Source organism: Polistes canadensis, unplaced genomic scaffold (assembly GCF_001313835.1).
Source record: "Polistes canadensis isolate GaletaPanama2010 unplaced genomic scaffold, ASM131383v1 scaffold_1, whole genome shotgun sequence".
In the NCBI taxonomy this organism is placed as follows: domain Eukaryota; kingdom Metazoa; phylum Arthropoda; class Insecta; order Hymenoptera; family Vespidae; genus Polistes; species Polistes canadensis.
The window spans coordinates 1,366,776-1,388,606 of NW_014569548.1; the positions used below are offsets into that span (position 1 = coordinate 1,366,776).

Genomic DNA, 21,831 nt, shown 5'->3' on the forward strand with positions numbered 1-21,831 from the left:
GTTGCTTGCTTAGTAAGTGAATGAATAAAAACCCGTACGGCTCACTCTGTGTTGAGAGTGCTGAGTGTGTTTCGCACCTTGCGAGGCATTTGGCGAGTGTGCACGCAAAGAAACCATCGATGGTTGCCTCGATGGTACGCGTACACTTGCCCTAGAACCACGACGTTCCTGGGTATGTAGAAGTTTGTTATCCCTTAACAAGGAGACGTTCATCAATCGTGCGTTGGGAGTGTTGAAAATCGTTCGATTTTCTCGCCAACGTGCTCTGAAACGATCCAAGTAGGACAATATCATCGAGTAAAGTTTTGCTAAAGTTTCCTCACTTTAAACTTACTTGCTAAAAAGTCTAAGAACGACGCATATAATGATGAACATCAGTGCCATGCCAACGAGAACTCCGATCATCGCTGGGTCCACGTATTGCAAACTGGGTGGTTCTTTGTTCTCGGCTAAAAACGTGAAAAAATTCACTTGGCGTACTTTATTAAAGAAATTCCACCAATAGCATTCGGCATCGGGTAAATAACAAAATCAACACGTGTCAGAATTCTTCGAAAGAATTATTTTTCTTATTTCAAAGATCTTTCATCGTTTTCACCCTTACCAATGCAAACTATGACACCGTCGGGCTGCGTTACAGGAATCTTCTCGAAGATGCATATGCATCGATTGTCCCTGCATTCTGTTTGGCTCACTCGTGCCTCGCATTGTTCGTGAAAGAAGCAACTCTCGTTAACGTTCACAGCTGAAAATAATTTCGTCAGATTTTCTTTTTTCTTTTTCTACGATCATCGAAGAATGGTTTCCATTATATATGAAAAGGTCATCTCTATTCTTACGATAAACGAGTGTCAAGAAATTACCATAATAATTCATTCTTCTATTAACTTTTTTCCCCATTAATAAAGTTTTAATTAGAAAACATTTGATTCGACACAAACTTACAGGTTGTTCGCTAAGGTGGTTATTTTTAATATTTCAGTATCTGAATATGTATATTGCATATACATAAATGAATATATAATTAGCCATATTTGTATACAAATATAGTTAATATAAAATTATTAAATAATTTTAGTATTCTTTGTCCATTATTGAAGTGGATCCCACATATTTTTGAAACATATATACGATTATATTATACATTTGTTACTTGAAAAAATATTTGGTACATTTTGATAAAGTCAATAGAAATGTTTCCTTCGTTTGAAATAAAAATTCCTTTCTTCATTCGGAAGTGAAATCGACAAGCGAATGAAGCGACGTGCATTATCGAGGTCACTGACGTCTCTATATGCTATGTATTCTCCCTTCTCCTTTACAAGGTACTCGTGTACAACGAACAAACAAAAGGGTCTCTAGATCCTCATGATACAACAGTCAATTATCATCCAATATTTCAGGTGCCCTACTGGCACTCATTGTCAGATTGGGCTAAGCAATCGTTAATGTGTTGTGTCTACTGATACGGAAATATATTTCTTTCGCTATTTTCGAGATATTGGATGCGCACATGTGTTGTAATTCAAAAATATACAATAGATAAATCGAATAATCGAAATCAATCGAAACAATTTTCAATTTCGTTGTCCATTATTCGCAAATTTATATTAAACGTAATCAAATGAAAACAATTATATCAAAAAAAAAAAAAGAATTTCTCTCTACTGACACGTTTAAATATATACTAACTTACGGTTTCCACATTTGTCAATATGATTAGTGACTTTAAATTCTTCTCTACAAGTGCATATATTCTTCTTCGGTTCACAGTAAGATCCGTTGAAGCCGCATTCACGATCGGACTCGCAACTGTCGCTAAATTTCTTGTTTCCTCGATCGAAGTTATCTAAATGGAAATAGAAAAATGTTAGTATAATATTTATTTGCGCGCGTATAGGGTTTCAATTTAAATACAATTAAACAGAAAGGATTCTAGTTAAGAAGGATTACAGAGTCAGCTGATATAACGATAATGAAAGCAGTAACGTCGAGATTAACGGAACTAAGAAAGCAATCCCTTTGCAAGGCAAAAAGATCCCTGCTTGATTGTCGCATTGTCACTGCATAATAGGCATTCGCTCGATTCCAAATGGAAAGAGTCTTTCTTTCTTGTCATTCCGACAGACATTTGCTTGCTTGCTTTCTCATTTCACGATTAGTAAACCATTAAACAGAGTGCGAAAGAATTTGATAATGATAAATAACAATGTTGCATTAGCTATAGAAAATTGTCGAATTGTTTCCATGTAAATGAATGCGACCGATTCTAACTTTTATATTTTATTAAAAGAGAGAGAATTTTTAAATGGAAATATTTCAACTTTATTTCTATCTTAGAACGAGTATTTTAATCCATATGGGGATATTGCATTTTTCATAGATTGGTGCTCGATAATCGGTCGTCTTTCAACACTGGCTGATTTAAAAATAACTTATTATAAATATCCTTGTGTTGCAACTATGTTCAGTGATGATGGGTGTTTCGTCGAACGTTCAAATTATCAGTCTATCGTTCAGATGAATAGATAAATAAACGAAAGGTCCACTAAGCACTAAGATTTCCTCGAAGAAGGGCCAACCTTAGTCAACGAAACTATCGACCTACGACTTTATTTACAATCTGCTCGGCTTTCAGTTTCACGATGTCCTACTTCTAGAATCTTTTTTTATCGAAGAGAAGACTTAAGCTCAAACCTCACTTGACTCTCATTTTTAACCACCAACCTGGAATTTTCTCTTATTCTTTGGAAATAAAGAAAAACGCTTGGCCCCAAAACAATGAACTCAAATCGACCGAAAAATAATTTTCCCTTTCGATATTTTTCTTCGGTTACTTCACATTGGTTATGCTTAAAATCGATTTTAGTAGATTTTCAAGGATAAGAATGTCAATTTCAGTACATTTACAGATGTCACGCGATTTAACAATTATTTGACTTTTGATTTTTTGATCTCAAAATAAGAGCAAAAAAGTCACAATCTTTATAGGAGACATTATTTAATAGAACGAGATTGAAAAGAAAATGTTTTACGAAACAATTAGTTGGATAAATATCCTTAGAAATTTGTCAATAAACTATCGTTGCGTGTAGATCGGTAAATTGTTATAAGAGAGTATCCATTAATTGTAACGATTTTAACTTGAATTGTATAAAAGTTGTACTCGAATGGTAGTCGAACATGAATCTCGTCTTCTCATACATGACTCAGGTAAGGCCGACTTTCGTGTATACACGGAACTAAGGTCTCGGGGAAAATCGATAGCCGCAGTTCGCGCATTATTGCGAAATTAATTAGTAAACTGTGAAAAAAATAATCTCCATAAATATGCTTACGTCATTAATTTCAACTTATAATCGATTAGCATCTGTTTTATAAAAAGGTATCAAACATTAACAGATTGTTTATTTTGCATTTGATAAATATTTTTTACAATATAGTAATTTATGTGTCGATGTAACATGATACTAATTGATATTGTAATTAAAAAAACACAATTGCATGTTAATTAAGAAATAGATCCATAAAAACTAGCGTTAAAGTATTTATTTGTTGATTTTGAAAAATATTAGATACATTAAATTACCCGAATTATAAAAATATATATATAATTTATAAATATATAATATTATTAAATTATAAAATAAATTATATATATATATATATATATATATATATATATATAGTTCAGGAGAAAAATTCGAAATAATTGATACAATGTTTTGCGCAAAAGAATCGTTTAAAGGAACGATTAGTAAGAATTGTGTTTTAAATTGTTCCGTTGATTAGCGGAGTCTTTTGTTAGTAAAGAAAGAAAGTAAGAAGAGAAAGGATAGAAGAGAACATTATAGATAGTTATCGCGAAGGTAGATCCTGTAAGTAGAAGTAAAAAATGGCGACGTGCACGGGTCAATCTACTAGGCGTTAAAAATGGGTCATTTCGTGGGGTGGGTGGGTGGATGGTGGGGGGTTTCATGGCATGTTGCCAATGCTCTCTCTAGCACGAGTCGTTTCTGTTCCTGCCGCAGTGTATGAAAAGCTTACCTTCGAAACTACCTTGAATGAACGCGAATGAGTCTGACTGTCTGTCTGTCTGTCTGCAAGTTTCATGCGTAAACCCACTCACGTGGGATTCGTCGTTCGATCAATTTTTATTTTACGATAAATTATCTCTCCCTTTTTATCGGTCATAAATTTTATACAGAAATTGATATGCTTATTTGTTTTTAATCCTTTTGTTAAAATTAGATATTTTTATTCAATAATATTAGATTACTATTAGATATATAGTAGATTTATTTTGCGCGTGAAGCATTTATTTTTAAGAAAAAAAAAACGATTACGAATAATATAAAATTATGTTCCTTCTTTACAGAGTCAAAATCAATCAAGAGAAAGGGAGAGAGAGAGAGACAGAGGGTGTACAGCATGAGAAGGAAATATTAAACGGTCGTACATAAATATTCGTAGATCACATGATAACGAGGCAGATATCTATTCGAAGTTTGATATCTTTATAGTTGACTAACACGCGAAAAAACAAGCCCGATGTTAATCCTGCTAATCTTCATTGAACGCTTGACATTTTTTCTTTTTTTGACAATATCTTTAATATTAGCGCGTTTCATTATTCTTCCCGTTTAACAACGTCGTTCAATATTATACATTATTCGCTCGCGAATTGTTATTTTTCATTGAAAAATAATCTTTTTTTAAGGAGGATCATAGATATCGAGAAACGCGTTATAGTTAGAAAATTCTATATTTTCTCGTAGGGAAAGATATTTATTTCGAAAATGAGTGAATCGTGAAATTAAAGAGACCTTTGCGGCCTTATAACGTTTCTGCTAGAGACGTTTGGTGTGCAAGTTATGACTCCTCGGAGAGCAAAGGTATTCAAATGAAAAGGAGCATCGAATGCCCATTTTCTAAGAGTTGGCACGTTCCGATAGAGTGCTATGCATTGGATGCCTTTGTGGGAATGCCATTTAACGGCTCAATGAATTTACAATCCCAGTTTGAACGCAATTAAACTTTCTAGAAGTTCGCTGACGAGTACAACTTAATTTATTGTTTTCATCTCTCACCTCCCCCCACCCCCCGATAAAATATTATTTCTAAACTAATAAAAAAAAAAATAGTGCGAACGTGTTGAAGCTTTCATTTAATACGAAGGGTGTCATTCGTTTCGTTAATGGTAGTTCCTCTTCGAATGAAATATAAATTATTTAAAATAATTAATCGATCGATTTTTCTTAACAATTTATCCGAATGAACGCGAAACTGGTGCACCCAGTCACCTCGCCGATGCATACGAGAAGGACGCATAATAACGGTAATGATAAAAAGTACGCTTGGTTGCTAGAAAATAGCATGCAACTATTACGAGCTATCGCAAGAAATCGTCATTTTCACGGCACGCAACCGTTCCCCGATTACAACACTACCACCCTTTTTTTTTCACCTTTTCTCTCCTCTCTCTCTCTCTCTCTCTTTCAACCTTTTTATCCGTTTGGTTTCTTTTTTATCATATCGTTAAATCTTTTTCTCGAAATGGCCAGAAACAGAACTGTCCTCGTTGACACAGATATTTTTTAATGGAAAATATAAAAGGTATATAACTATCTCTTTGTTTAAATGTATATACATATAATATCTACAAATGTATATAATACTTGATTCGAAGTACCAGATTAGTTATATACGATAAATAATGCAAGATGGAAAAGTCATTTCTCGGATTTGTAACCGGAGACAAAAAAATGGAAAATGGCTATTGTCGACATTTAATAGCCCTACTCTCGAATGTAAACAACGGAAAGTAGTTTTTTCTATCCGTATAAAAGTGTTTAGATTGCAAACTGTAATATGAGAATCATTTGGTTCGTTTGAGTTTCTACGGATTAACGGTATTGCACACGAATGGATTCTAATTAAAGGTGAACGACGACGACGACAACGACGATGACAATGATACGAGCCAATATACAGATGTGTGTGTGTGTACATATGTGTGTTTGCGGAATTCAACTCCGATGCGTTCGTTTAACGATCATACAATTAAATTTGGATTAAATCGATAGGATACAATTGAATCAAAATTTCCATTACCTAAATGAAATTTCAATTCGATAGGTAGGGTATCTTAGGGGTAACGTAGAGTTTTTTTTTTTGACGATGAACAAGGGACATATTTGTACCGACCGTATATACGTATCACTCCGACGAAAGTACTTTATTTTTTTTCTTTTCTTTTTTTTGAATGAAGTTCTCGGTGCTCTGTACGAGGCCTATATGCATTGAGCATCACCAACGGACGATGACAGTGCAAATATTTTCCTTCTCGAGAGAGCTCTTTTTTTCGCAAAGTACTATCGCACGTCACGTTATAAAATACTGCCAACGATGTAGATATGTATGACTGCAAACGACCTGGGTTGTACGCGCCCGTGTGTGTGTGTGTGTCTGTCTGTGTCCGTGTTTTTTTTTTTCCTATTTCAAGATGAACCGTAACGATATTTTTCGAACGATTCAAATAGAGAACTAACTACATAAATAAAATTAATCCGAATGCAATCGTTGTATTGTTTGCATGTGTGTGTAATACGAGGGAATAATATTTTAATCGTTAGAATAGGAAAAGCTTTAATACCGAATATTTCTACTCTTTAAAACCATTGCCCTATTGAGAATTTTCAAGCAACAGATAGTCGTGCACTTTTCGATGAGATAAAATCCTTCTCTCGTTTAGTTTTTGTTCGTTTAAATATCAATATTCTACTTTAAACTAAATTTTTATTTCTCTTCGATAATATCAAAATGATGAAAAAAAGAAAAAGACTAAAATGGATATCGAAATATTGATTCTGGACATTTTTTTTTTTTCGTATCTGGAATATGTATAAACCAATCAACGTAATTAAATTTTAAATTTTATTTTCGAAATGATACTATGTGACATTTTCGTTTGACGAGGAATAATAATTCGAAATATACACAGTTAATGAATTTCCTATATGTTGTATCATCGATTACTTCGGAAACGTTAAATTTAATTACATCCAAGAGTATATGCTTTTATTAATATTCACGCTTAACCATGTCACTAAATTGTATAATAATTTGTTTCGTTAAATGAAATATTAATATAATAGCGATTGTTGTAGACATTACTTGGAAATGAATACTAATATGAAAATTTATGTTTCAGTCGAAGAGGAAAATTTGGAAAGGAAAAGTAGGAGGAAACGTTTCTTCGAGTTTGAACCACTTCAGTGTTTTAGAAAAAGTTAGGCACAGGTGAATCCGCAGTGCAGGACTGCAGTAACATAATGTTGAATGCACATCGACCGTTCATTCAACCCCTACTTTCTAATAACGAGAACAAAAGAAAACACAAAATAATGCATACGTATCTATTCGGCGTAAAGTGAAAATATTTGTTTGTTTATTTGCCCAAACGAAAAACTATGCAACAACGGATGGATAAAATTTGTTGCGAAAAGTAAATTTCGTAAACAAAAAATAAAAAATAAAAGTAAAATGAAAAGTACGTTAAATAATAATAAAAGAATAGCAATATACGTAAACTTTTTTTCTGAATTAGTCATACGAAACAACTGATTAATGAAACGATAAAAATATATTCTTATGAACGATTTTTTTAAAAGCACAAAAAAGTTCTTGGTCTGTTAATGCTATTGGATACTTTATTAAGATAAAAGGTTAAGCAAAAAAAGACATAAGAGGGACCACGATAACCTTTTTTTACGATTCTAATCGTTTTTGTTATTATTAAACACATTTGTTTAATTTTCTTTTGTTCTCTCGCTTATAATATATTATTGGAAATTTATTATTTGAACTTGAGTGCAATCGACGATTAATACTGTCAGGTTGAAAAACATCGTTTTTCTTTTTATAGCAAAATTATTCACGCGCTCGTCTCTACAAGAATACGTATATAGAAATATTTTGTTTAAATATCGATCGATATATATATTATTATTTTAACTTTTTTTTTAGCAAGACTCATTGTCGATTACAAAAAGGATACTATTACCGACAAATATATTTTCTGTCGTATATATTAAACAAATGTTATTTTTCTAAATTATCAACGAAATACGCGTTTTTAAGCGTTATTCGTAATTATAAAAACAACAAATAGAAACGTATATGGAATAAATTAATCCATGAATAATTATTTGACATAAACGTTGTAACTTGTAATACTTATTTCTACGTACAATGGAAAAGTCTGCCAGCTACTCAACAAAGAGGATGAATGCGCAAATGCATGATATTTATTTTGCCTTAGGGCGTGTTCTAATTATTATCATGTATCGTTTGATAAAAGAACTAGACAAAGTTACGTGTAATTTTTTTTCTTTTCAAACGTATATGCTTCGCTAATTAAAAAAATGTATCCCAAGGAGTTTGTTGTTCCATATTTTCTTTCGACGTATACATATCAATTAAATAAAATTAATAGTCTCGTGAAAAAAATAGGGAGAGAGAAATAAGGGAGGAAAAAAGAAAGAAGGGAAGTTCGATGCGAAATCGATCGATTGTACGGTAAAAAAAAAAGATCTTTAGTGGTAAAAAAAAATAAAGAAAAAAATATGTATGTACAAATAATCGATAAAACTATCTGATCACTAGCGACAAACGGGTTATTTCATATTTACGTTCTAGAAGAAATTTACAGGCACGAACAATAGCACACGAGTTCATATAATACAATATTTCTTTTATCGATCATTCGACGACTGTAGAGACACGAAACGAAGTCGGCGACGAGGTCCTCGCCAAGGCAATTCTAACACGCACGAACATTACGAAAATTACACGGATCTAATTGGATTCAAAGTAAATTCGTGGCCACGTATCGCGATATTTCGAGTGAGTCATCGAAATATACTTACTCGTTATTAAAAGCGTTAACATAATGGTACAAGACAAAAAATTACGTTGACTCATTGTAACGATAAACTATTATAACTAAATGTTTATTTTCTATCGTTTTGATAAATCGATATCGTTCTTATAATTACGTCAAATAATTGAATTAACATATTCGAAAGGTTCCTTTACGTTCTATCATCTTTTTCGATTAATAAACGATTGTTTTGCTTTGATGGCAAGCTGTTCGGTTTATCCACTTCAAAGGAATCTCAATAAGGGGAATAAAACGTTTCGACAATAATTAAGATTCCTTAGAAAAGTTTCAAGATTGAATGTTAAATTATTCCCGAGATTTGCTAAAGATGATGTTATTTACGTTAACGAATTTTCGATAAATATCTATGCTAGGTATACCACTAGGTATTTTTTGTTTTATGGAAAATACCTCGTAACATATCTAGCGAATCGATCATTTTACGATGTAGCATTCCAATATTATTTTTATTTAGAATTTCGCGGGAAATAAAACCACTTCAAAAAAGTCTAGAATTTCATTTTAAAAATAACCTTGAGGAAAAGAAAAGCTCTCAAAAGTAGGGTAATTTTTTCCTGCGTATTTTTCTCTCGACGAGATCAAAGAAATATTTCGAGTAATAATAAAGTTATGATGTAAACTCTGTTAAACGTATTTTTATTTTTAAATCGAAGAAAATTACACTTTGACACGCTCCAAAAGAGATTTCCGAGTAATATCAAGTATATAATAAAGTTACAACGAGTGCTCTTTTGAAAAAAAAAAAAAGAAAAAAAAGAAAAAAGAAAAAACTTATAATGTAGATTGCAATTCCTTAGAGAAATTCACGACATACATTCGAGCCACTATCGACTACTAATTCATTTATGCACTTCACAAAAGTTATACCACTATATAGGGTTTTCCTACCTGCTAGCTACCCTTGTTTCGTCGTATGTACACCTTCTCGAGCTATGTTCTACAAGGGTTTATGTTTATCATGTATTTGGCATAAAGCCATTGTCGATATGAAACTAGTACAATGCTAGGAGACAAAATATCGTATTTCAAGAATTACACGTACAAACAAAATAGATATCTATCATCGTTTAAAGTATTCAATAGATATATCTTTATTCTCGTATATAAATTGACGTTCAGTTAAATCGTCACTAACGAAGACAAACTTTTCAGGAGCAATACAATATCAAAGTAAATTTAAACGAATGGCTCTTTCCGTTATTTAAAGTAATCCCTGTTGAAGTACACTCGAACTACATTTAATTGTATAATGGACGTAAAGATTTTTAACTTTCAAAGAGAAAAACGAACGAATAAATTTCCTATCTAAGAAGGATTTCATTTGTTTAAATATAAATATATATATGTTTATGAATCTAATAAACTTAATATTTTTCTATTCTTCGAAAAGAAGAAGAAAAAAAAAACAGTATGCCAAAGGGCAGTAAGCAACCTTCTTTTTCCATTATTGTTTATATGCACGAAAATATAAAACTGCTACAGGTAAGAATAAAAGAACGACCCCGTTTTCGTGGGGACATACATACGTCGCTTTCGCACGTAAATCAATCAAAAAAAAAAAAAAACCTGCCGAGTCTAACCGTTGCTGCGTGTTGTTACCCATACTTACAAATGTTACACGATTTCATTTATTTCATTTTACGAACCAACAAAATCGTATCTCTTTCAGCACGATAAAACAAAGCGATCGTAAATCAAAAAATTGGATATAATATTGCGATCCATCATATATATTTATATATTGTCGAAAGATTCTGATGGGTTTCGTGTCATCGGGTAAAAGTTACTTCGTGTTGACCCTAGTGAATCTTTAAAATCGTACGGTACATGAAAGAACAAATAAAAAGGAAAAGAAGAAAAGAAGAGTTACGATGTTAAATACAAAATATAATCAATTTTCATTTATTCGCAATTTTTTTTTTTATGGCAAACGTTAATTGAAATTATGACGAAACATTGCGAAATATACATAACTGAAATAAACTTTAGAAAAGAAATTTAATCCATGGAACATAATTTTCTCATGAACTTCAACGTATCGGGGATCAGGTAAAGAGATAAAAGAGAGATAAAATATGAGATAAAAGAGAAGAAAATAAAAGGTAGTCGGGGAGGTGGGAAAAGGATGGTGAAAAAGTATGAACTCACTTTCGATGGTGATCGATTCAGGTGGATCTGGCTGGCCGAAGGCAGGCCGGTCGAGAGCGATTAAGAAGCAGAAGACGATGGCGCAGATCAGGTGCATACTTAAATTCCACATCTTGACGTAGGACGGAGAAAAAAAGATCGGCGTCGTCGCCAAGCGAGCCGGCGACGACGTTTTACCAATGCTCGAACGTATTGTCATCTCTTTATCTTTCATTTGTCACCCCCTTTTTTTTCTTTCTACCCTTCAACAGTGACACTTTACGCAGAACTCTTTACTCTCTCTCTCTCTCTCTCTCTCTCTCTCTCTCCCTCTCATGTACACACGCTCGCGCGTATACACATTCACGCGCCCACACACACACCCACACACACACGCTCGCTCGCTCGCTCGCACACTCGTTCTCTCTCTCTCTCTCTCTCTCTCTCCCTCTCACCGTACTTTTCTTACTTGTTTCGAAAGGCTTTGGTACTCACGCCCTCGCACCCTCGCTCGCACTTGCACCCTCTACACGTTTCTCGTAACACGCACTCGCGGCCGCACCTGCACGCGATGCAGGTTAAGACCGCCGTATCTACTTCCGGTATCACATCTCCGACCGATCAGAACGCGTGCGATCGATCATGCGCATTCTTCCCTAGCTAACGCCGCGAGAGAGAACGCCGACTGACAAGTACGACTCCGAACGAAAATCCTACCACCGTACTTGCCGTTATGTTTTCTTCCCTTCCATCCACCCACCCGCCCAACCACCACCCTTCTCCCCGACCCCCACCAATCAATCCTCTTTCTTCTTCCTTTTGTTTTTTCAAGTCTTTGTCGCTTTATTCCTTCTTTTCCTTTCTTCTATTCCTCCTTGAATCCCCCACGCTAAATGGGAGGAAATAAAAAACGAATGAGAGAGAGAGAGAGAGAGAGAAATTTTTGGGAGAATGCAATAAAGTAGCAGCTATCTCTTCTTCCTGTTCTTCTTCCTCTTATTCTTCCTCCTTTATCCAGCCGAAAATTCAACTGACTACCCGCCAAGAAGTCTCACGTGTATGCGTGTATGCTGTTGTATGCTCGAGTAACGCGACTAGACGACACGACTCGTGTCGATGTGTGTGACCGTGTAAAGAGCATGCAACTATCCGACCACCATCGTCGCCACCACCACCACTACTACTATTACTACTACTACTAATACCTAAAGAGGTGGAAGTCGCGATGATGCCGGGGCGCCGGCGTCCTGCGCAATACAACCACCCTGACTCGAATCCCTTTTCGTACTTCGCTGCGACGAACACGCTTATAGATATGGCGGTGCTGCTGTTTTTTCTAACCCTCCACTGACCCCTCCCAAACCTACCTACCGTCACCGACCTTCGTTTCCACTCCTTCGACCCTTCCTAAACCCGCCGCCTGGCCTCTAACTTTTCCATAAACTCGTTTGACTTATTTCATCATTCATAGACAAGATGCTACTCGATCTCACCAGGCATTTCACCCAAAATTTCTTACAAATCGATCTACTTTTTCTATCTCTTTCTCCCTCTTTTTCTCTCTCGTGCATATGAGCGAGCGCGCGCGCGCGCCCTTACAATTTATCCGAAACCTTGGCCGTTCGTACATTATTCTCTTCTTTTGGCACTCGTCGAAAATTATTTCTCTATTCTATTCTTTCTCATATATATAATCGATGAAAGAAAAACGATGTGTTTTTAATCGTTCGTTATTTTTAGTATCTATATACATTATCAATGCAAAATACAATCTCTTCTCTTTTTCGATGTGCATCGTGGAAAAGGAGGAATGAATTATCTAGAATTGAGGGTTTCGTTTAACATCGATTTCTCCAACGATCGATTATAATCTTGCCTATCAATGATCTTCATTGCAATCGAATACCGTCCGTGATAAAATGTCATGACTCCTTATAGCCATTTAACTGTAGTAAATCGAACAGAGAAGTAATGTCATGTTCGTATTAGAAAAATGAGGAAACTCTTTCGGGAATTCGTTGCTACCTGAAAGGGAACGAATAGTTTTTAACGTCATGATTTTTGTTTTTTTCTCTCTCTCTTTCTTTTTTTTTTCTTTCTCTTTATTTGAAGTAGAACACACTTTTACTTGCTGCTGAGATCTTACGCAATAGACAACCTCCTCCTCGATTCCTTTATTAGTAGGGGAACCGAACAGCGAAACCCTTTTCGACAAGTTAATAACAATAAATTCGTTTTACCGATCCAATTCGCAGCACGAGTTCAACTAGTTTGTGCGTTAATGCGAAAGGAGTCAAACTAGAATTACCTTCCTCGTTAGAGATCGTTGTGCAATTGCTAACAGTAACGAGTCGAAAATATTTTGCCCATATATCGTAGTCGTATTCCCCTAGGCTATTTCTTTTCTTTTTTTTTTACTTTTTCCTATTCGAGTTCGAAGCGAACAAAATTTTGATTACTTTACGACTCTTTTCTTTTCCCCCAACAAAAATCACGTTACATCTTGTTGTAATTGAATTGCCAGAAGCAAAACATTTTCATCGATAATAAGTTGCACGTATATAGTTCGTTTAATAATCTTTAAACATTTGATCGATCAATTCTTACATAACCATCGTCTATCGAGAAATAATTACATATATGTCTTATACATTGTTTATCGATGCTGCGTGTTTTAGGAAAAATTTAATGGATTTTATATAACATTGTGTCGAGATTATGATGACGATGATGATGATTATATTGATGAACATTTCAATATTTTATTTTTTTTTTATTAAAATCATTAGTGAATTAATAAATTGCATAAAACAGTGCGTGGTAAGGTATTTCGATAAATATCGATTGATTCTAATGTCGATTGTTTTCGAGTCATTCGACATGAAGATTATCACTATTTTGTTTTGACATAATAAAATATTGAAGTACGAGAATCTTTGGATGTTAATTCCTGAAAACAAAAAGAAGAATTGTTAATATAATATATTATTTATTTTTACGAATATGTATATACATTATATACTTGCATTGAATTTTTGTTCTCGTATTTCTTCTTTCATTTCATTAAGCCACTCGTGCAACCAAATCCGACCAAAATAACGCATATTCTTTTAAAACAGTACCGCTGGAAAAAGAAATCGAGTTAGATAGGATAGAGAAAACTATAGTTTTTTATATGTACCATTAATTATGACAATGAATTAATTATATAATATGAAATTAATAATAAAATCAATTTTTTCGATTTTCTTTTTATTTACTCCATTGTCATAATTACCAGCAGAGATATATATTATATTATATTATATATGTATTTATATATATGTTCATCCCTCGTTTCACATATTTTGATTTAGACTAGTCATTACGTATTTTCATTGATTCAACAGATAAATGGATAACTTTTATTGAATTTAAAATATTGTACCTTACGGTCTACTCTTCACGGACGAAATAACTCGACTGATATTTTTCGGTCGACCGACTAAAATTTGTAGTATAGAATGCAAATTCGCAGGACCGTTCGTAAGTTAAGCGAAGCGTAATCGAAGCAGTAAACGTGCGCAATTACCTCTATTTATGATTATTCGCGTAGTAAGATTAATTATTTTCAGTGACGAGTAACATACAATACGAGTAACGTATATGTAATACAGATATAAATGTATTACGTCGATAAATACCTATAATTACAATGTTCAGGTTGTCAGTTCATATTATTATCAATTTTACGATTTTTTATTATCTAAATTGGCAATACGAATGACTCTAATGAAAAATGATGGTAATTACCAAAATAGGGAAATTAATTTAAATCAACCAAAAAATTAAAAAAAAAAAAACAATAAAAAAGAAGAGAAAAAGAGAAAGGAATTTCACAATCTCTCGTAATTACATTATTGCGTTAACTCAATCTGTATATATGTCGTCGTGTTGTCGGTATGTTAATCATACGTATGTGTATATAGTAGACTTTCTAAACGCTTTTATATACACACGTGTACAATATTAACGTAAGATCTTTAAACACGAGCAAAAGACGAAGTGGAACTAACGTTCGTCTTTACTTACGTTTCTTCGATAAGTAATATACATATATACTATTTGTCATCCGAAGAAATGAAACGATTTAACTTGTCTTATAAAATCACGAATTTTTATTTCAATTTTTAAACAGATGGGTAAAACGTTTCGTCACAAAGAATGGAAACATCATCAATCGTACTTTTCCATTGCGTCTGATTATATTCGTTGTTACTACTATTTACAAACCTGTATCTTTCAAAGTCAAATCTAGCTACTGGCAACTGATATTACATACATAGACATTGCTACTTGCTGTGCCAGCAAACTTTTAATTCAAGAAACATTATAAATTGTTGCTCTATACGCGCGTAAATAATTCATTTTCCTTTACTTTGTATTAAAATTTATTTCTATCGAATTTCAAATCGTCTTTAAAAAAAACAATTTATTATTCTTTTTTTTTTTTTTTAAACAAATTTTGTTTCTATGCAAATACTAAAATTAAAGATAAAATTTCCATTTTTCTCAAATTAAAATTAATATTCTAGATTTTTATTTAATGTTATCTTGTGTATTATAATAAGAAGGTAATCGAAAATTCAGTCATAGAAAATGATCTTTTGTTGAGAGTTAATCTGGCTTATACTCTTTGAATTTAATCTTATTCAATTTTCGAGTTACTTTTAACAATGAAAAAAATACTTTGTGGAAAAATAATCATATTAGTGAACGTAATCTCACGAGCTTTAGAGGTTTTACGTAAATCTTCGTTAATTAACCAGTCAAATTGTAATTCTTTTTTCGGTATATTTTATAACAGTAATCTAACTAATTCGCGCTAGTCATTTGTTCATTAGTTCCAATTCAAAAATAGTTAAAATTCTTAATTCATTTTTTTTCCCATCGAGGAAAGAGGATTGTTTTTTTATTTATTCGAAATACTCACGTAAAGTAAACTTGGCCTCGAGTATTCGGTGGTGCATTCCAAATAAGAGTGGCCTGTTGTTTCTCACGTGGATCTGCGTGCGTTACAGCACTACATTCAGGATGGGTGTTTGTATTTGGTGTTTGTGCCCAAGAACCAATCCATGCATGGGTATTACTATCGCGTGCTTGTAAAAAGAATCCTTTGAAAGCTGAACCACTAATAGTTACTAAAATCAAAAGAAAAATTAAATGAAAGTGTGAAGAAATTATCGTATATCTGACTAAGTTATTAGAATAAAGATTTATTATAGTACATCTTTATAAACAAAATATTATGTCATAAAAATAATTATTCCAAGTGAAATGCAATTGAAACTGTAATTGAAAGATGAAAGATCAACTGTCGCGTAGGACGAAGAGAGAAATGTCAACGTTGCATGTTTTCCCACGTTATACATAAATGTTACTTGCTATCACGTTCCTTAAAATCGATTAGCAAACTCGCTAATGCAAGTAGTTAAGAGCACAATGGATCAAAAATAACGTTCGCTTTATCTTCCCTTTCTAAAATATTCCTTTTATGAAGAAAGTTTGAAACTCTTATCTGTTTTACGATAAAACGGGCTTCTTATATTTCTAAAGACAACTTTGTCAATTATTTTGTAAAATTTCTTATTAAATAGATTCAAAGGTTTTTTTTTCGAAAAAAGTAAATTTTTGATTCATCGTAAACATTGATCAAATAATTATAATTTTAATAATTAATACTACAAAATATATGAGATCATTATGCTTCGAATTTTGTCCACTGAACAATCGAATCACGTTCATTACATACCGGTAATTTGAGCTCCTGGAACGTATTCTGACGATGAGGCTACTAACGTATAGGGGCTTTTATCCGAGGGTTGACTTCTTGCATCCCCATGATAGGGTTGATTCGGTCTTGGTTTGACACACGCATCTACTGGTGCACCATCGGGAAAACCGGAAACGAAAATCGAAGAGAGAACGATCGCTGATGTCGCGAATAGAAAATTCCTAATGAAACTCATTTTTGGAAGATCCTTGTGTCCTTTGCAAACGATTAAAATTAATTAGACATGAAAAGTAGACGTAATCTTTTTATCTTATTAATAATTAAACAATGATATTTTGAATATAATTGATGAATGAAATAGAGTATTTCAAAAACTATACACATTTACCGATTTAAAATAATTATACGCTTACTTTTTAATTAATTTTAAATCGAAAATAAAAATCTAAACGCTCGCTTTCACTTGATTTCGTTGGTCCTCCTTAGATAGGTGCACGAAAGAAACTGCAATGACCGATCTCTGGCGAGTAAGTCAAATGTCAATGAAATCCCACCAGTTAAAGGCAAAGGTGGTTTTAATTCGCTTTTGCGAATTATTACTTTCACTCGACCCTTCTTTACTCTTTTAATCTGATCTCATCGTTTCATTTTATTTCTCATTAAATTAGGCCAAAAAGATCCTTTGTAATATGTTAATCATTTATTTATACTATTGTTTTGATCATTTTTTCCTATCTCATCTTCGGAAATATAAATTAATAATTTTTCCGATAATCAAACTATCGGTTTCATTGATGATATGCATCCAGAATAAATCTGTCAAAATTAAATTAAAAATATATAATTATATGAATAATTAAAAAATAGGATCCTATGTGTTATGTCATATGATTTGCATATATACAAAGTGTCCCAAGAGTTTCTTTACCGAACTGAGAAATTAAAAATTTATTTTTGGCACGTATATGGGATACAGACTGCATGGTGGGCCCATACAATTTTAACAATACTGTAATTTGAAACTCATCTTTTGAAATGAAAAACAAAAATATTATAATTCTATTAATAAATCAATACTGTGATTTGTTGTTTCTCTACTTCTTCTGAAGCAATGTTTGAAATGCAGTGTAAGCATGGCTATAAAATATACATTTTGCAATATTACAATATTCTTTCATTAAATATATTTTTGCAACAATTCGAATATTTGAATAACGCACTCAAGCAGAGAGTTCTCTAATCGCAGAAGCTAATCCGACCCTTTCACTGTTGAATGCCACACTCGCCGTGACGTGGGTTTTATATTTACATACCAATCGTTACACGATTCGTCCGATGTTTGACTGTCGTGTTATGTTATTGACATACTTACATATATAGATGCTTTTTCATTATGTCTATTTGTTGTTGTATAACGTTAATACTATATTCTTCCGAAAAAGAATTAGTATAATACATTATATAAGAGTACTTATAGAAAAACAATATTATCTGATAAAAAGAGTATATAATGCTTTAATTATTCACATAATAAAGAACAATATAATGAAATTACAATAATTAACTTCATACAGATATTTGAATACTCTATTTTTATCATAACATGAACTTCATGTTAATACAATTGTACAAATTATTCACATATCATATGGTCCTCTTTTATTTTATACTACTTTTAAAGTGAGTGTATGTGCATCGCATAATTTAATAGAAAATAATTACAAAGAATATCTTAGACGCATATAATAAATCTTATTGTACATATTGACAGATTGCAATTATAATTGATATAATTTTTAATAATGTCACATAAAATGAATTTCCTTAAATCATTCTGTGTGAAATTAGATTATCGTACTGTTTTTATCTATCGTTGTAAATTACATATGTGTAGGTATTGGTATGTATTAAGTTTAATATAAAAATGTTAATTTTACACACGAGCAACATAAGAATATTTTTTAAATCTACATATTTGTCATTTAATTCAATACAAATACAAAAAATAATAGCAAAAGTATCACAGACTTAAAATCGTTATGTTATACTAATGTATAAAAATACAAATAAATGAAATTTAACGTGTCTGATATAATAGTTTAGAATTATTATTACATGAACATTTGTTCATTTGTTCAGATTAATGATCAAAACTATTTAATTTCTACATGGAAAACACATCCCTGAGAACAGTGTTTACGGTTCACGTTCTAAGAATATATCTTATATTTTATTGTCATAGGAATTAGTGATCATACGTAATAATACCAGCTCACGTTACGGCTAAACTAAAAGTACAATAAGACATGTTAATTAGATATACTTTCTTCTATACATAAAAACAATTACCATGATTTTTTTATATTATAAATTCTCATTATTTGTAATCTTTTTAAAAATATAAATAATAATTTACTATTAAAAATTTATACGACTATTTCAAAATATTGAACCTTAGAATTTATCTGTTATTTAATTTAAAAGATTAAATGTTATGAGAATATATAAAGTGCTTTAAACCTGAGTTAGATTATTTTAGATTTTACGCAATATACATATATGAGTTATGGCATCTTAATATAAATACATATAGAACATTCTTGTCTATTGTTTGTTAAAATGACATTAATGGCTGATGCATATTCACGTTAAAAAACGGTACACCACTGAAAATATAGTACTGTACTTTGACCGTGCAATTAAAATAGGTAATACTTTCAAAGGAGTTAGTTTGAAAAAAATACCTTCTAGCAATGCTAAGAAAAAAGCAGTAATTTTCAGAGTACTACTTCTGTTTCTTTTAATAATATAAAATTGTTTCTTATTGTTTTTCTTTGTAACATAATAGAGCTTGTTAACATGAATCTAACAGTATGAATGAATTCAAATGTCACAAAATCATTAGGCATTACCTTTTTTTAATTCTACGGTAGAAATGGCATTACTTATTTTCTATTTTTCACTCTATATCTAAAAGCACTATCATTTTAAAATAAATTTTTAATCAGATTTAGATGATGTCAAAGTATATTGATTACTTTCTATGAGTTCAATTGCACATGGTCGCGGGAACCATCCTCGTACTCGTTTTATGGGAAAATCAATTATAGCCTTTTGTTCCTTTTCTCCAAATAACCAATATCTACAATAATAAATTTGTGAGAAATTCTTCTAACTTAAAATAATTCTATTAACAAAAGATTAAATATGAAAATGTTTTGATTTAAATAAAACAATACCTTCGCCAACGTGTGACAATCACAATATCTGTCACATTTAGTTTAATTCGTGTTTCGTCTGTATAAGGAGGATGACACAATACCCCCCAACCATGTTGAATTGGTAACCACGAGCCAGAAGAAGGTTTTATTATCCTATATCTACGTGCCCTTCTCCGTTTATCCATTTTTTGTGCTAATTGCTCTTTCTACAGTAATATTTTTTTCTTAAATATGAGTACGAAACCGAAACAAATTAAAAGAAAGATTATATTTTACCGTTAATGTGTATTGATCACAGCCATCGATCACAGGCCAATTTATACCATCACCTACAGGAGAACAATCCCATGTAAAAACTTGTCTCATATTAAATAGCCACCCCTTTGAATATGGATGAATGAACTTTTCATCTGTACCAAATCTACGATGATATGCTTTTTCTGATATCCAATCCTCTATTTCAGTTTTATTCTTTATAATAGACATCATCTGGTAAAAACATAAATAATATAATCATAATGAACTAAAAATTGCTTATTTAAATTTTGATTACATACCTGAAAGTAAAGTAACATTCCTACAGTAAGAACCACACCGATTGATAAACCGATGGTGAAAATAACTAAAATCAAAGTAAAAACAGAAGGTGGTGGAAATGGTATAGGCTTTAATGATAATACAGTAACAATCCAAGAAATTAGTATGACGGTGGAAATGAAACAACCGCCAACTGCACTAGCCAAAAATGCTGTAAAATGTCCATGATTATGATGACCAACACAATTGTTTATCCATGGACAATGATGATCCATTTTCATAACACAACGACCACCTATAAATGATAGAAGATTATATTTATGTACCAAGTTATTGTCTCTATTATTGATAAACGAAGAACTTACATTTTCTGCAATGATGAGACCTTGGTGCTTTGTATCCTTGACAAACGGTACAATATTGTAAAAATTGAACATCTGTGGCTTGTTCCTAGAAAAAGAAATAAGAAATCAAAATGGATAGCTTATTAAAATGTTTTTTCAAACTTTGCAATTAATTTAAATTAATATTACCGGCCTCCATTTTAATGGTAAAAATCCAGGCCCCTCAAAAATTGCACTGATGAAATGAAAAAGAGTTGATCCGCTAAAGAAAAAAAAGAAACAAAAATTTGCTGTTGCCCAAAGGCTTTCTTGAGGTGGCCACCATTGTCTACTACAATGTATTGTTATTAATGTGATAATTTTTATAATTCCTAAAAAGAAATATAATATTTTAAGTAACTTTTTATAGAAATCATTTGAATTTCCCGCGAAAAAATATGTTTGGAATAAAACGGGTGGAGCCCTTCGTCATTTTTACAAATATCACGAAACATTTATTGTTAATATATAAAATAGTTTAAAAACAATATAATTCTGTATAACTTCTTACTTTTTCGGTATAGAAATTATTATACGACAATAAAAGAAATTTTATTTTAATAAGTTATTAATGTTAACTGACGTACCTAAAGCAGTAAGCGGTCCCCAATGGCATATTTTTTTTAACGGACCGATACACATATTGTTATAATACCATCCGAACAGGGTTAAAAATTCTTCGTAATTGTTTAAAATTCAATAAAATAGATTATTAAATAGTTTATTGACAGAACGCATCTATCAAAATCTTTGACAAATGGTCTCGAAACAACGAATTCCAATTAGTTTTTGATCCGCAAAGTTGGCGATACTAAATTCGACATT

At 32.0% G+C, this 21,831-nt stretch overlaps 3 protein-coding genes across 5 annotated transcripts in view; all 3 read right to left on the reverse strand.

The window, feature by feature from the left end:
• Positions 1 to 12,360, reverse strand: part of LOC106783756 — a 17,001-nt gene extending 4,641 nt beyond the window's left edge. For 2 of the 3 annotated variants that reach the window (XM_014742575.1, XM_014742585.1), the window contains exons 1-5: positions 11,114 to 12,357; positions 1,697 to 1,849; positions 605 to 745; positions 335 to 449; positions 78 to 265 (exon numbers count right to left, since the gene is read on the reverse strand). In XM_014742575.1, coding sequence (XP_014598061.1) covers positions 78 to 265; positions 335 to 449; positions 605 to 745; positions 1,697 to 1,849; positions 11,114 to 11,327 — 811 coding nt within the window. In that variant the 5' untranslated portion in view covers positions 11,328 to 12,357. Of the gene's footprint in view, positions 1 to 38; positions 266 to 334; positions 450 to 604; positions 746 to 1,696; positions 1,850 to 11,113 lie in introns of all 3 variants that reach the window. The other variant, XM_014742565.1, reaches the window with a different exon arrangement.
• A 1,769-nt stretch (positions 12,361 to 14,129) lies between these two features.
• On the reverse strand, positions 14,130 to 17,334 carry LOC106793732 (putative defense protein 3). Its single transcript, XM_014760907.1, has 4 exons — positions 17,279 to 17,334; positions 16,884 to 17,120; positions 16,065 to 16,272; positions 14,130 to 14,216 (listed from the first exon to the last, which is right to left on the reverse strand). The coding sequence occupies exons 2-4, from the start codon at positions 17,098 to 17,100 to the stop codon at positions 14,156 to 14,158; spliced, it is 486 nt and encodes a 161-aa protein (XP_014616393.1). The 5' UTR covers positions 17,101 to 17,120; positions 17,279 to 17,334; the 3' UTR covers positions 14,130 to 14,155.
• A 615-nt stretch (positions 17,335 to 17,949) lies between these two features.
• LOC106793820 (palmitoyltransferase ZDHHC6) lies at positions 17,950 to 21,785 on the reverse strand. Its single transcript, XM_014761051.1, has 7 exons — positions 21,594 to 21,785; positions 21,157 to 21,338; positions 20,989 to 21,073; positions 20,644 to 20,918; positions 20,363 to 20,575; positions 20,105 to 20,292; positions 17,950 to 20,007 (listed from the first exon to the last, which is right to left on the reverse strand). Exons 1-7 carry the CDS (start codon positions 21,646 to 21,648, stop codon positions 19,866 to 19,868), a joined length of 1,140 nt encoding a protein of 379 aa, XP_014616537.1. The 5' UTR covers positions 21,649 to 21,785; the 3' UTR covers positions 17,950 to 19,865.
• Between the last annotated feature and the right edge of the window lie 46 nt (positions 21,786 to 21,831).